The sequence below is a fragment of the Ambystoma mexicanum genome, chromosome 3q (genome assembly GCF_040938575.1).
Source record: "Ambystoma mexicanum isolate Mex_15411 chromosome 3q, UKY_AmexF1_1, whole genome shotgun sequence".
In the NCBI taxonomy this organism is placed as follows: domain Eukaryota; kingdom Metazoa; phylum Chordata; class Amphibia; order Caudata; family Ambystomatidae; genus Ambystoma; species Ambystoma mexicanum.
This window is the reverse complement of record NC_090926.1, coordinates 287,424,771-287,439,471: the sequence shown is the minus strand read 5'-3', so window position 1 is coordinate 287,439,471 and position 14,701 is coordinate 287,424,771. Positions and strand designations below refer to the sequence as shown.

General features: G+C 46.0%; 1 protein-coding gene across 7 annotated transcripts in view; it reads right to left on the bottom strand.

Annotated features, from left to right (window-relative positions):
- The window catches only part of PAN2 (poly(A) specific ribonuclease subunit PAN2), a 1,309,324-nt gene that overhangs the window by 176,355 nt on the left and 1,118,268 nt on the right, over positions 1-14,701 (bottom strand). For all 7 annotated transcript variants that reach the window (XM_069653787.1, XM_069653789.1, XM_069653788.1 and 4 more), the window contains one exon: positions 7,350-7,448. In XM_069653787.1, coding sequence (XP_069509888.1) covers positions 7,350-7,448 — 99 coding nt within the window. The remainder of the gene's footprint in view (positions 1-7,349; positions 7,449-14,701) is intronic.

The window sequence follows — 14,701 nt, the reverse complement described above, 5'->3', positions numbered from 1 at the left end:
TAATTTTTCTACTCTGACACAACCCTTCACTAACTTGCTCAAGAAGGGAGTGACATTCTTGTGGACCGAACAGACTCAAAAAGCTTTTGATGAATTAAAAGACAGGTTTACCACTGCACCAATATTGATTAACCCAGACCCGTCACGTCCTTTCTTCTTGGAGACAGATGCCTCACAATATGCCTTGGGAGCAGTATTACTACAAAAGGATGATCAGAGTCAGGAACATCCTATCGCATTTCTCTCAAAGACCCTAGCACCTGCTGAGCTGAATTATACAGTGCTTGAAAAAGAATTGTTGGCGATAAAACGGGCATTTGAGGAATGGAGACACCTACTGCTGGAGGCACAGTACACTGTGGAAGTTAGAACCGATCGCCATAACCTCAGAATTCTGCAATATTCTCAAACTTGCAATAGTAGACAAGCAAGGTGGGCTCATTTTTTTCCCCCTTCCAGATTATCTTTTCCTTCATTCCGGGGAAATACAACTTGCAGGCAGATGCATTATCCCGGAAGGATCACTCTCCTCCTGAACCTTTTAGATCTGAACCTATTTTTCCGTTTCTGGCAGCTGAACTGACGAAACCACCAGATTTCCTGGAGCTCTTGAGACTTCAATCAGGAAGAGTCAGACTCGACAAACTTTCAAAAACCCAACAAAAATCCTTGACAAGAAAGGATGGAATTTATTTCCACGATCAACAGGTATACGTACCTACCAAGATTCTACAAAAGGAAGTATTGAGGATGGGGCACGATGTAAAGACAGCAGGCCATCGAGGAGTCTCTACTACTCGAGAATTAATTTCTCGTCATTTTTGGTGGCCATACTGGAGAGAAGACATACGACAATACATAAAATCCTGCCCCATTTGTCTTCAGACGAAAAGGCCTAAACACTTTCCTTACGGGAGTTTAGTACAGAGGCCGATACCTACAAGACCCTGGCAGATCATTTCTACAGACTTTGTGGTAGATCTCCCTCCGTCTGGAGGTCACACTACGATAATGGTAACAATTGACACCTTCACAAAATTGGCACATTTTGAGCCTTTTCGGAGTCTTCCCACGGCCGCTCAAATGGCTCGGACCTTTATTACCCGGATATTTACGCTCCATGGGCTTCCAGAGACTATAATTTCAGAAAGAGGCTCTCAGTACACTTCACGGATCTGGAAACAAATCTGTAAGATCTTGGGGATCACACGAGCATCGAGTTCCGGGTTTCACCCTCAAACCAATGGCCAAACAGAGACTCAATCAAACCCTGGAAGGATATCTGTGGAGTTATATTTCCGCGGCCCAAGACAACTGGTTGGAGTGATTACCTATGTCGGAATTCACATATAATAACTCCTATCACTTCACAATCAACGCCTCACCATTTTTCTGGACTTATGGTTTCCATCCAGCATCCTTTCCCAAAACTGGACTTGCAGATAGCAAATTCCCAGATGTGAACCATCTAATGCAACAAATTCGTCAGGGACATCAATCTGCCAAAAAGGCCCTCAAAGACTCCCAGATGAGGGTGAAGAAGTTTGCAGACCGGCACCATACCCCAGCTCCAATCCTGAATCCGGGAGATTGGGTATGGTTGTCTTCTCGGTTTCTGCCTCGGCATTTACGACCATCGAAACTCTCTCCAAGATACCCTTTAGAGTTTTGGGTAAGATTGGAGCAGCTGGCTTTAAACTCTGATTACTCAAGACCTGGTCTCGCATCCATCCAGTTTTTTATATTTCCCAATTAAAACATGACCAGCGGAGTTCTTTCCATCCTCATATTTCCGCACGTCCAGATCCCATCGCTTCATCTACTGGTCCGGAATATGAAGTCTCTGGTATTTGTGACTCTCGTTACCATCACAGTAAGTTGCAATACTTAGTATATTCGAAAGGTTACACTCCCGCCGACCGGACTTGGGAATCTGAGGCTGCTGTACATGCTCCCAAACTTGTAAGACAGTTCTATCTGAAACATCTGGACAAACCGGGGGAACACCTATAAAAGGGGGCATACTGTTATGGTTCTGTTAAAAATGTTTAAAAAGTGATGCCCGTTTCTTGTATAACTTGCGTATTACTCATTTAATAAAAAAAAAATATTAAACAAAAAAAACAGTCCTATTGTAAGGGTGTAAACAATCATTTGTTATAAGCAATCACTTTTTTGCAGTTGAAGTTAGGGTGAGATTCTATTATTTGCCCCAGGATCACACACTTACGCTAAACAGCAAAGCAGGAATTTTAACCCACTCTGCAATTTGGGCACGGCCACCTTCTTCCACGATTTACTTGGAACAAATATTTATGTTTTGGGTGTTAAGACCTACAATAATACTGTTCTATAGAGTTTACTTGCAAAATACACAAATCGCTTAGTAAAGCATCCTGCCAAGATGTAAATACTTATAGCAGCATGTTGGGCCAAAATAATATCAGTGTACCTTTATTTTCCTCATCCTGAATGGAAAACTATAAGATGCAAAAGGCAAAATATCTATTTCCCCACTTTATTTTCAGCACCAAGACACACAATAAAATAAGTTGTGTCACAAATTCACTTAGGTTTGGAGATTTGTCACAAATCTCCAGCGTGTTATATATGGTTTTAAGAACATTCAACGGAGGACATCAAAGCAAACTTTACTTTTTAGCATATCAAGCTATTAGACGCTATGGGTATGAACACATTTTCAAAGGGTGCTTTATTGTGTTGCTCACTGTCACAGATTTGCAAGGTGACTGGTGGTCTCATTTGGAAATTCACCATCATTCATAAGAAAGTCAATGCTGCTGATGACATAAGAAACGTGTTGTCAGTTCATCACGGCACTGGCTGTCGAGCCAGGGACGCAGCCTGTCTGTCTCACGGGGGCTGTGACTGGGGAAACGGCCAGTGCTTGATCATCCGAGCCGATAGTAAATTTACCTCGGAACAAACAAAATGCGCCCTGAAGCATGTTCATGATCATTTGAACTGTCAAAAGGCTCGGAAGCCCCGCGCCTCAGCTAACATTGGGGCAGTGGGAGGGAGAGTTCTTCAGCTAGGTCAGTTCAATCGCGTGGCGCGCTTCCATAGTGGTGGGAGGGAAAGAATATTCCTACAATCCTTACTTTAAAAGTACCTTTGAAGGTAAGCGTTAAACTTCATCTTTATCATATGCGGCCGCCGACACGAAGTATTACGAGTACACATGGGCGTTATTTTGCGGTGGGGGGGGGGTGTTTGCTGTCCCCAGCCCCCAACTTTCGTGGCAAAACATTGTATTCCCCTCATATGGCAGGGCCCCTTTCTTCTAGAGGTCATGTACCCCCATCCTTCAACATTTTCAGTAGAGTTACTCCAGTGCACGTGCAGGTTAGGCGTAGTGTGGCAGCACAGCCCGTGTCCATGTCCTTTTGCTTGGGGAAAAAAAATCAACCAGTAATACTCCAAAACAGCCACTAGATGGCAGCCTATGCAAGGCATCACAAGTTTCAAAATTACACACACAACATTGGTTTCGAAATCGGACACCCGCCACACTTAAAATCCTAAACAGTTATTAGACGATATAATGTTATATAGGCTAAAGTGGGGGAAAAGATTTTCACACTTATCAGCCTTACAATGCTATAAGGCTCCCCAACATTTGTAAAAACTCACTTAATCATTCTAACCCAATCCTAGGAACAATCGTTAATCAATAGTTTCAGGTAACTCGTCAGTTTTGGATACTTGGTGATTTAGGCCAGTTATCAACGTTCTCCCATAGGATTTAATGGGGTACAATGCAATAGTCAAGTGAAGTTAGTGACAATTTGTAGGACAGCATTTACAGGTTTCCTGTGGAGGAGGAAGGCAGCTACCAAACCCAAATGTCTAAGAAGACACCAGATAGGATTTCTATAACCGAGTTGTAGCACCAAAGGTAATGCAACGGTAGCAGCATGTTAGGACTTCGCACCCTGCTGAATTCAACATGGCCCAGGTGGGGCAACAAGCGATATGCATCCGAGTGCATTGAGCCTTGACCAAAAAGACCAAGGACTACAGTTACTGACAACTTGTTGAAGCATTGAAGGTGGCTTTGACAGGTGAGGCCAGCAAATCAGAAACTCGTCTCCATTCACAAGCTCATGATTCCGAATAAAACCAGGCTGGGCGTCAAGCTTTTGATGATGAAAGACGTTGGCGTCAATAGCCATGACGAAGGTGCTCAGCAATGCAGCAGGCGACACATGCAATCTTGGTGACCTGGCAAGAGTCTGCAAGTGACAGTGAGGATGACCAAAGGACTTCAGCTTCAACAAATCCCCTCTTCCTGGTGAAAGCAGCAGCAGCTGAGCCTCAGAGACCATTGTCCCTCGACAAAGTCACCCAGCCAGATGCATAGCACTGGAGGCTGCAGAACGTCTCCGCCCTGAAGAGTCCCCACTCCTGATCAGAACGACAATCTACAGACTTATGGCCGCTGCATCCACGGGCTTGGAGAAGATGTCCAACAAGGTACAGGAATGTGAATTGGTTGCACCCAGAAGTTGACAGAGAAAATCTTCGCACTCAGGAATTGGTAGCACTTGTCGCATAGCAGCTTCTGGTGTCCCTTGGTTGCCTCTCATGCTTCGTATTCCAGGTTTCTGTGGCTGACCTCATGAATAGCTCCACTTCCTCTCCAGATATACAGAAACCTGAGCTGTGGGCAACCTCAGCCAACCTATGACAGCAGGTGCAACATTCAAACCCAGAGAGGCTATCCAATCATGGCTAGAAAGATCTACTTCAATCATGACATCCTCTGGCTAGGAGTTGGATTATGGCATTACTGACTAGTCCACACCATTTTTCATGCACAAAAAGGCTCTTTCCCAGGCTTCACGACCATGGTGGTCCAGAGGCCAACAGTAGGAAGGGCAGGATACGGCTCAAATGCAAGAAAGTCAGAGTTCCAGAGGATTTCTCGTCAAACAAGTACAAGCTTTAGAGTTAACCGAAAGTGTTGAGGGACTTTGTAGCAGGCTTCCTAGATGCGTTCCAGCAGTAGGCCGGGGCAAACGGTATACTCAAACAGACAAACCACCCGCTCAGTTACACAGAAGCGACACAAGACTTTAGGTAAGTACCATCATCAGCCAAACAGTACCTGAGCAGTGAAGAAAGGATCTATGTGATCCAACCGCTGCAAAATCAGCCGCGGTCGGAACGTTTGCATGAGAAAGGTGCAAACTACCAAAAGTTCACACCTTTATCATGCAAACACACATGCATACTACGGGGGCTGCAGGGGTTTACCCCTGAACCTCCGCATCCCCCATTTTATTATTTTTTTTTCCGGGTGTGCTGTAGGGGTGTCCCCCGCAACACCCCGCTCACTATACCACACAGTATAATGAGCAGGGTGTTGCGGGGACACCCCCGCAGTTTTTTTTTTTAACTTGCCTGCAATGCTACCACCAAAGGTTCGAACTTTTGGTGTTCAAACCTTTGGTGCTAGCACTTTTAGAACTTTTGGTCCTTGCGGACCTTTGTCGGTAAAAAGGTACAATCCCTGAAGAAAAGCTTGCAGACGGAGGCATTCCTGATGCAGCAACACAGGATCCGGTCTCTGGATTCTTGGTCATGGTGACGAAACAACGGACACTGGATGGGAACTTGCAGCAGCAGTCGACAGAAAAGGGTCCCAAAAAGTGATTCCTCAGATGAAGGACGGTCATCGCTGACCAGATTCGCCTTGATAACTCGGGCCAGCACTCTGGTGAGGGGAGGAGTGGAATCGTGTCTCTGGAGGTCCAGGAGGATTCCAACAAAGTTTCACCAGGATTCATTTTTCGGAAGACATTGCGCAGCACTCGGGGTCAAAGTCCCAGGGTATTGCCGGTTAGCAGCCCAGGAAGGTCAGAGCTCACTGTGGGATGGCACGAAAGGCAGGCTGTCTCAAGACTGATGGGTCCCAACAGTCTCTGGGTAGGAGTCTTTGTCCTTTGACCCCTATGTCGCTTCAAAGAAGGGGTCGGCACAGGCAGCAGTTACACAGCAGGCATCTACGGTCATTGGAAGTAGCTATAGCAGTCTTCTCTTCATGTTATTCACTGGATCTTTTGTTCCAGTGGTAGACTTGTCTTCAGCTCCAAAATCCAGGCAAGATATACAGGAACCCCCCACACAAATTCTGCAAACTCTACCTACAGTTTACAGAAAGGGGCGGGAGCCAGTCCAATCAGTACAGCCACTCCCCCCAGTGGGAACTGGTTTCTCTCAGACACACCAGAAGCCAAAGGTGAGCAGAGCTTCGGACTCCTTCACTTCCTGCCTTCACAGACACACTGGAGCCTCGGCGGGCTACACAAAGGGTTCCAGCCCAAAAAAATTAAAAAATAAAACAACCAGGACCTTCCCCATCAGGACGGCAGAAGGAGAACTAAGAAAGGGTCAAAAAAGAATGAGGCCACCATTCTAGCAGAATGGCAACCCTTCTGCACATTAGCATGGCTGATTTGACAGCCTGCAAGTAAAAATCACAAACACAAGTATGGCATGTCCGCTGCCACCAGCCTTAATAGCTTGTCACTGTAACAGAAATGTTACAGGAAGAGTGAAAAGGGGATACTATGCATCTCTCTAGCATTCCACATAAGGTGGGGTGTGCTGGTCTCAATATAAAATGTAAAAGGGATGAAAATCCCTCTTACCCTTGAGAACAGTAGTTCTGCAAGGTAAGCCAAGAGAAAATTAAAAGGGGAGGCCAAGGGGCAACACAGCAACAAAGCACAAAAAATGCTGTGTGCTGCAATAAATACATGTAGATGCCCACAAAGTTATAGGAAAGGATATATTCAAAAATAAACTATGGAGAGTCAGAAAAATGAAACCCATAAAAAGAGTAAAAGAAAGGGTGAGTAGGGAAAAAGGTTACTACTCACTCAGGAACATGGGAAAAGAATCCACGGGTCCAGCAAAAAGTGCTGAGGGGTCTCACAGTGGAGGGAGATTTAGCATAGAAATGAAAAACTAACTTAACGGAAACAAAGGCTAGTATTGCATTTCATTAATGCAACAGTGCCCACTAGACAATCCATCAGGAAACCTTAGATTGTATCCTGCTACAATCAAACAGGATGCAGTCCATAGAAATTACAGTGCAAGTTTATTAAATTCAAGGTCTTCCCATGGGTGTCCTGTTTCCTGTGAAACTTCAGGCTTCGAAGAGGAATATCAGAGTTACGTGCCTGATGTGGATGTGAATTGGGACACAGAAAAGGGCAGCAAACCAGTCAAGAAAAAGTAAAATGTTCAGAGCTGCTTGCTATAGGAGCAGTTTAGCATTCTCAATCTCACATAAAAGGCACAGAGACACAACTTACCTCCGCTTGCGTTTTCCAGAACTCAGCTTCCTTGGCACTATTCACTTCACAGTTAATTACCAGAACATCTGGGAGGCAGCGAATATTTCGGGTTTGTACCTTAAAAAAAGAAATGGAATAAATTAAGGGCCAGCAAAATATACAAATCACCCGTCTTTGGGTCTCCTCCAACTAAACCATATGCAAACAAGGCCGAGGGTAAAATTTTGAGGGATCCAGGAATATAGGAATATAGCATCTGTACTTGTATCTTTGGTTGCAGGGAAGGGGGAAGTTCACAGTGCCTTAGGTGGAGGAGTGGATATTACAGTACACGAAGCACAAGAGTCCCAATACTGTTCCAAAGGCTCCTTTTGTGCCCTTCAACAGGCCCGGGGAAAACCTATAGTGAAGGCGTGGTTTATGGGTTCCGAGTTCAGCAATACTTCTTTCTGAACATGCCCTGTTTTCGCAGTGTGCATTGGAACATAAGAGTAGACAACTCAGGCCTGCCTGCACCAAAGGAGTAACATCTAAATGGCTGGGGGATATCAGGTGGGTGATTGAGGTATGGAGTTAGAAGTTGGGAGATTTCCAAGTTATTCTTCCTCTTTTTACATGTTCGGATCTACCTTGTTGGAACTTCATATGCATTTTTGCTTTATTATGGCTTAGTTCCTTTTTGAGGGGTGTTTTGTGGGGAACCTTATTAGGAATAACGATGCAGACTGGAAATGCCAAATAAATGATCCTGAACACTCCGACTTTGGATTTGCTCTGCTGAAACGAGGTAAGTTCTGGACTTGCGTGGTTTGTGGATGGCCCCTTAATGAAGTACTCTAATTATCTGAAATGTAGCTCATCTCAGGTTAAGAATGCAAAGTTATGCCTAACATCAGCTTCAACTTTGTACAAGTAAACAATGCCTCCTGACATTACAGTCGTCAAAGCCACAGTAATTAGAAGGAGAAATTACTTACAAGTAATGTTCATTCTATGGATTCTTCTCCCACAGATTCCTCCTCTTGCTAGATAGTTATCCAGTGTTAGCTGCTTGGAAATCTTTTCGACAGGGTGTGTAGTGCCGCTCGATATCGCCATCGACACCATCGTATACGGCTGCACCATTCCTTGATAACTGACATGACATTGAGCGTCGCATAAAAGGATGCACTACACCCCCTTACCTCAGTTCCCCAGTCTGAGAGGAAACATGCCATAATGGGGAAAGGCATAGAAACAAACAGCAAACAACCATTGCTTGCTCACCGTTTTCTTCCAGATTTCAACTTTGAAACGGAGCCAGAAGACGCAGGGCAGTCTATTCGGTGAACCACAGCTGCCCCAAAACGTAGCACTCTGCTCCTTAGGTCACTGCACACAGAAATATGACTGCAGAATGCGATTAAGATCATGTACAGCCGAGCAGGGTAGGCTGGGAGGGTGATGGGGAATCTGTGGGAGAAGAACCCATATAAAGAACATTACTGTTTAGAACTTTCCACTTCAAAGGATTGCATTCCCACACAGATTCCTCATCTTTATAGACTCCCAAGGCAGCAGCCACGCTAGAGGAGGGTTGAAAGTCGCAACAAAAAGATCTGGAGGGCCGCTCTACTAAAGCGCGCGTCTGCTCCATGGGTAGAGTCCAAGCTGTAATGCTTAGCAAATGTGTGCAGAGAAGACAACGTTGCCTCACAACAAATGTCTCTAACCGGCACTCCCCTCTGAAGAGCCAAGGAGACCGCAGCCCCTCTGGTAGAATGGGCCCCAGGCCCTGCAGGAACCTCCTTCCCGCGAGTTTGGTAGCACTCAGAAATGCAAAGCACTATCCAGCGAGAGAGTTTACCTAGTAACTGCTCGCCCCAACTTGGATTGTGAAAAAAAGCCACAAACGCCCTTTCTAGCCAGGTAGAAACGCAGCAGCCTTTTGGGATCCAATCTGTGGAGCCTCTCCTTGCCCTTTGAAGGATGGGGTGAAGGTTAAAACGCTGATAGGTCAATGCTCTGTCCCAGGTGAAATTCGGATACTACGTTTGCCAAAAACTTGGGGCTCACTTTCAGGGCGACTTTTTCCTTAAAAATGCCATGAAGGGGGCTTTACTAGAGAGCGCCTGCTACTCACTGACCCTTCTAGCAGACGCGATTGCCACCAAAAAGCAGTTTTCAATGAGGCAAGTCTGATGGGAGCTGAATGCAAAGGCTCATACGGAGCCGCCATCAGAAAAGTGAGAACCAAGTTCAAATCCCAATCAGGGACCACAAAAGGCGAAGGAGGAAAATAATTAACTAGTCCCTTCAAGAACTGGCCACCACCGGGTTGGTAATGAAGGAACCATGTTCTGGTGTCCTTTTAAAAAAAGGAGAGAATGGCCAGATACCCTTGTTAGGGAGAATTTTAATTTCTGTGCTAATTTCCTCCCACCTTAGGAGTCCCCCCAGCTCTTTTTCTGGACTTTGGGCTTGTGATTTCTTTCCTCTTGAGCGAGTGGGACCTTTTTCTCACACCCTCATGTATTTTTCCTGACAGGGAAATGTGTATTTTACGGAGTCTGACAAACTCCATAGGCATCTGCTTTTTGCATAGTGACACACAGCACCTTAGGTGTAGTGCCACTCGTAGGTCTCCTGGACTTCTCTTAATCTTTAATTACATTTTCTTGGGTGAACTACCGTTTCCAAGAATAGTAAGATGATCCCTGTCTTACTTATCTTTTCTTTGTGGGCTTAGCACACACCAACCTATGTGGAGTGCTGGGGGTTACTTAGTAATTTCTTCTCCCACTTCTCATGTAACATTTTTTGTTAAACTAACATACTTTAAATGGCTGGTGGCAGTGGTTTACTTTTACTACCAGTGTGCATTTCTACCACAGGCTGAACCCTCAGCTGCAGTAAAACACCCATGGGTGACAATTCTTTCCAAAATGGTCCCCGTCTTAATTTCTCGCCAATTTCTGTTTGTTAGTTCTTTCTTGGCTTTTATTCTTGTTAGTTGAAACCGGTTTGAACACTGTGTTTTGCCTTTGGCGGGCTCCACCCCTGATGCCCGCCTAGGCTTGATTGTGTCTGGAAAGGCAGGAAGCGAGGGAGGGCCCCGAAACTTCCCTGTCCTTTGGCTCTAGGAGTGCCTGAGAGAAACCAGTACTGATCGGCTGGCTAGTTGTCCTAAAAGGAAAGCCACCCTGCTGTGTCATTGACAGCCTAGGCTGTGAATTAATGGGAAATCACATGAAAAGCGAGGTATTTGGGACTAGAGGCAGAGTAAACCACTAGAGAGGAACATCCGAAGAAGACAGACGCCAGCAGCACCTACTGGACCGCAAAGTGCCCAGTGAAGCCCTGAAGCTGTGCTGACCCCGGTTTCAAAACAACTGGGAAGACCTGCGCGGTTGACTTCCTCCCTTGGGCTGGTGGGACCACCTAGCCTCAAGGCAAGTTTCCATTTGGCGCAACCACCGACTTGCTGTGCCTCACCAGAACTGCAGAAGCCTAATGCCCGGGTTCCTGTGACCATTGACTAGTGCATCGTCTTGCGAAGTCCGAATCCATCCAAACTTTTGTGGGCATCCAGAGGACCCTATCAAAGCAGGAAATCTTGATCCAGAGCCCCCTCACCAGAGTCCAGGACCGAGGGAGCAAGCTTCTTCCAACCAGAGTTTTCCTTCTTCATGGATGCCGAGAAAAAGCCAAAACATTGAAGTGCCGCTAAAACAAAGGAAATCCATTGCTGGGGAGTCCCTCTCCAGATTACTCCCGCAGGAGCCTGCCAGACGTCCTCCCTTTCGCCACCACGACCAAGGTCCAGGAACAAGGGTTTGCCAAGCTGTAGCAAGGGGGAATCCAGCTGGAAATCCTTTCTTCGAATCACAGGTACTGTGGGGCTTGGGGTGTTCACCTTCTAGCCATACGTTGTGCTTCCTGTCTTGCAAAGTACCTTTTTGGAGTTGATCTCAACTCATCAGCACTGGCCTAACAGCCTGTGCTCTCTCCAAAGTAGCTCACTTGAGTTACAGCGATTTCTTTTGAATTTATCTAGGAAGAAGTGAAAAAGAACTTTTGACTTTGTCCATTGACTTTGGCTGTCCTGGCTCCCTAAAGGCACTTTTCTGAACCTTACTAGCTTTGGCATTCCTTGTTCCATCATAGGTTATAATTGTTGGCAGTATTATTGCTGGGATAAAAGTCTACCTCCCTCCCTTTAGGAGATTGTAATTGTTTTACAAACTGTTGAAAGTATGTTTTACATCTTATTCTAATCTTTCCTTCCTTAACTCAATAACTGAATTAGAAATGGAAAAAGTGCAATACTGACCTTTGCTGAAGTCAGTCCTTGGGCTAGAACATGTGTTAGCATAAGAAAAGTCTTTACCAACTTTTATTGCCGTTTAAAAACTGAATCCTAACTGAGTGAACGTTACTAGTAGATAATGCTTTTAAAAGAACGCTTATTTAAACCTTGTGTATATTATAAATATTTATATATAACTTTAAGTGTGTAAGTGCTACTTGGCTACTTGTACTTACTGATTTCAATTGTACAGCTCTACAGCTCACATTACCTCTCTTAAGATAAGCCTGGCTGCTCAGTCATACTACCAACTTGTGTAGTACAGGTCTATTTTAAAAGATGGGTTACCTAATACCAAGAAGATAAGTCTTGTGTAGTCCTCACAGGTTGGACTGCACAAATTCCTACCCAACAACCCTTCACCATGCCCACTTGCAGGCCTGATTTGTCTAGGGCCAACAAAAACTCCATCGCTGAGGAGGTGGGGAACGACATGGGGTCCACTCCTTACATCAAGCCAGGAACCACTTCCATCTGCACGCATACAGAGACCTAATGAACCATCTACGTGCAACCTTCAGTACCTTTTAATTTAAGTCCCAGTCCCCATACCTCAGCCTCTGAAGAGCCAAGCATGCAGCTTGATGGGTCCTGGTTCGGGTGAAGCACATTGCCTCCTGACTGACAACTGGTCCAGCCTCCGAGGAAGGGAGAGGTGGGCATACAGCCAGTTCCAGGAGAGCCGGGTAGCACATCGTCCTCGCCCAATCCGGGGCGATAAGGTGATCCTTGAATCTCTGCAACCTCCTGAGAAACTAAGGGATGACCAGTATCACCAGAAATGCATAATGGAGGCCTAAGGCACTCCACTAAAAATGCATCCCTCAAACTCCACCTGGGAGGAAATTTCCTCCAACAGAACTGCTTGCACTCCGTGTTGTTCACAGTCTCAAACAGATCCACAGTCAGGGTCCAAACCCTGGGTGAAGATCTCTGTAGTGTCCTTGGGGCGTAGCTCCCACTCGGAGACTGAGCTCTGTTTGCTCAGAGCGTCCGCCAACCCATTCTCCGCCCCTGCCAAATGAGCTGCAGAGAACGAGATGTTATCAAATTCAGAACCATAGCGGCATGGTCTCCCTGCACAAGGGCAGTTATCTCGCACCTTCCTGCTTTTTGAGGTCTTGCATGGTCACTGTGTTGTCAGTTAACACCAGGACATTTTTCCCCTGCAGAGAAGTTGCAAAAGCCATCCGCGCCAGTCTGGCTGCTTGCAGCTCCAGCAGACATGTGGTAACCCTGCTCCTTCTGGGACCAATTACTGCTGATCTCGAGTGAGCTGAAATGAGCTCCACCGCCCTTCAGTGAGGCGTCTGCGACAACCTGCTCCTGAGCTATGGCGCCCAGAAAGGTTCTCCTGCCAACCTGTTTGTCTCGTCGCTCCACCAGGTCAGATCGTTCACCACAGACCTCAAAACCTAGAGCACATCCGACATCTCGCTGAAGTACTGCGACCACTGGGTACTGAGAAGCCACTGAAGGATCTCATGCAGAGTCTTGCCTGCACCACCAGGAAAATACAGGATTCCATGAGGCCCAGCAGGCGCAAGAAAACCGATGCTGGGAGACTGCAGGAGTTCTGAAAGACTTAACGTGTGTGCATGTTGGTGAAACTCTCCTTGAGAGGAAAAGCCTTCCCTTCCCGGGTGTTAAGACTTCTTTGATGAACTGCAGCTTTTGCGTTGGTGAAGTCTGTGATTTCTTTAAGTTCAAGGAGAAATCCAAGTCATTCAGTAGTGAACAGGTGTCCTTGAGATGGCTCGAGACCTTTTCCAGAGACCATGCTCAGATCAACCAATCGAGTATGGAAACACAAAGAGGCTAGCTCTCCTGAGGTGGGCCGCTACTACAGCCATTAAGTGTAGTAAAGACCCTGGTAGCAGAGTTCAAGCAAAAAGTGAGCACTTTGATTTGGTAATGCCTGTCCCCGATGACGAACCTTAGGAACTGCCTATGCTTCCTGTGGATAGGCAAGTCAAAATAGGCATCAGGAAGATCCAGTGACACCAGATAGTCTTGAAACTGAAGAGGATGGAAAATGTCCCTCAACAGCACCATCCTGAATTTGTAATTCCTCAGGAATTTGTCAAATCCCTGATGTCCAGGATTGGATGGAGTCTTCCCCTTTTCTTGGGAACCAGAAAGAATCGGAAGTACCTGTCAGGGTCCTGGGACACATTGCACATGCACACTTTATTTAGGCAGGCACACTCAGTGAATTAATATTCAGTCACACTTGGGAGGAATTTAGGTAGGAGGGCATAGGTAATTTGAGTACTTAGTTGATGCCTTCGCAAGACAAAATGGAGGAATCGGAAACCTTGGGGAGAGGACTCTAGCTTCCTAAGCTGCCTTTCATCACAGAAGAAACATTTTAAAAGGGCACCAGATTTTAAATCTTTTTGACAAGAGAAGAACAAGTAACTTTTTTTACCTGGTAATGTTCTTTCGATGGGATGTTCCTCCGACGTATTCCCCATCTATGACAGGTAATCACCACAGCTGTGCTGCTTCGGAAAATTTTCGGCGTCTGCATCGATGACGTCGATACGCTGTCCTCGAGGGCCGCCGTCAAGCCAACGTCACCGGATGTCATAAGTAGGACGCACGACGCCCGTAGCCTCCGTTGTAGTTTTTTCTCCAGAACGTGTGGCACCAATCTTCTGCCAGTATGACTACAGAAAGCCTTGCGCAAACGTAAGCTGCAATCGCATAAGAAATTCTGTAGAGGGGCAGGCTGGGAGGGTGCGAGGTGGAATACGTCGGAGGATCATCTCATCGAAAGAACGTTACCAGGTAAGAAAGTAACTTGTTCTTCGAGGGGATTGTGTCCTCCGACGAATTCTACATCTATGACAGACTCCCAAAGTAGTACCAACGTATGGAGGTGTGAAAAGAATTTAGAATTTAAGAATGCCCAATTAAATTGCAGAATAGAGGACCGCCTTGCCAAAGGTCAAAGGTCAGAATCCAGGCAGTAGTGTTTTACAAAAGTATGGACAGAGGCCCATGTGGCTGCTTCATA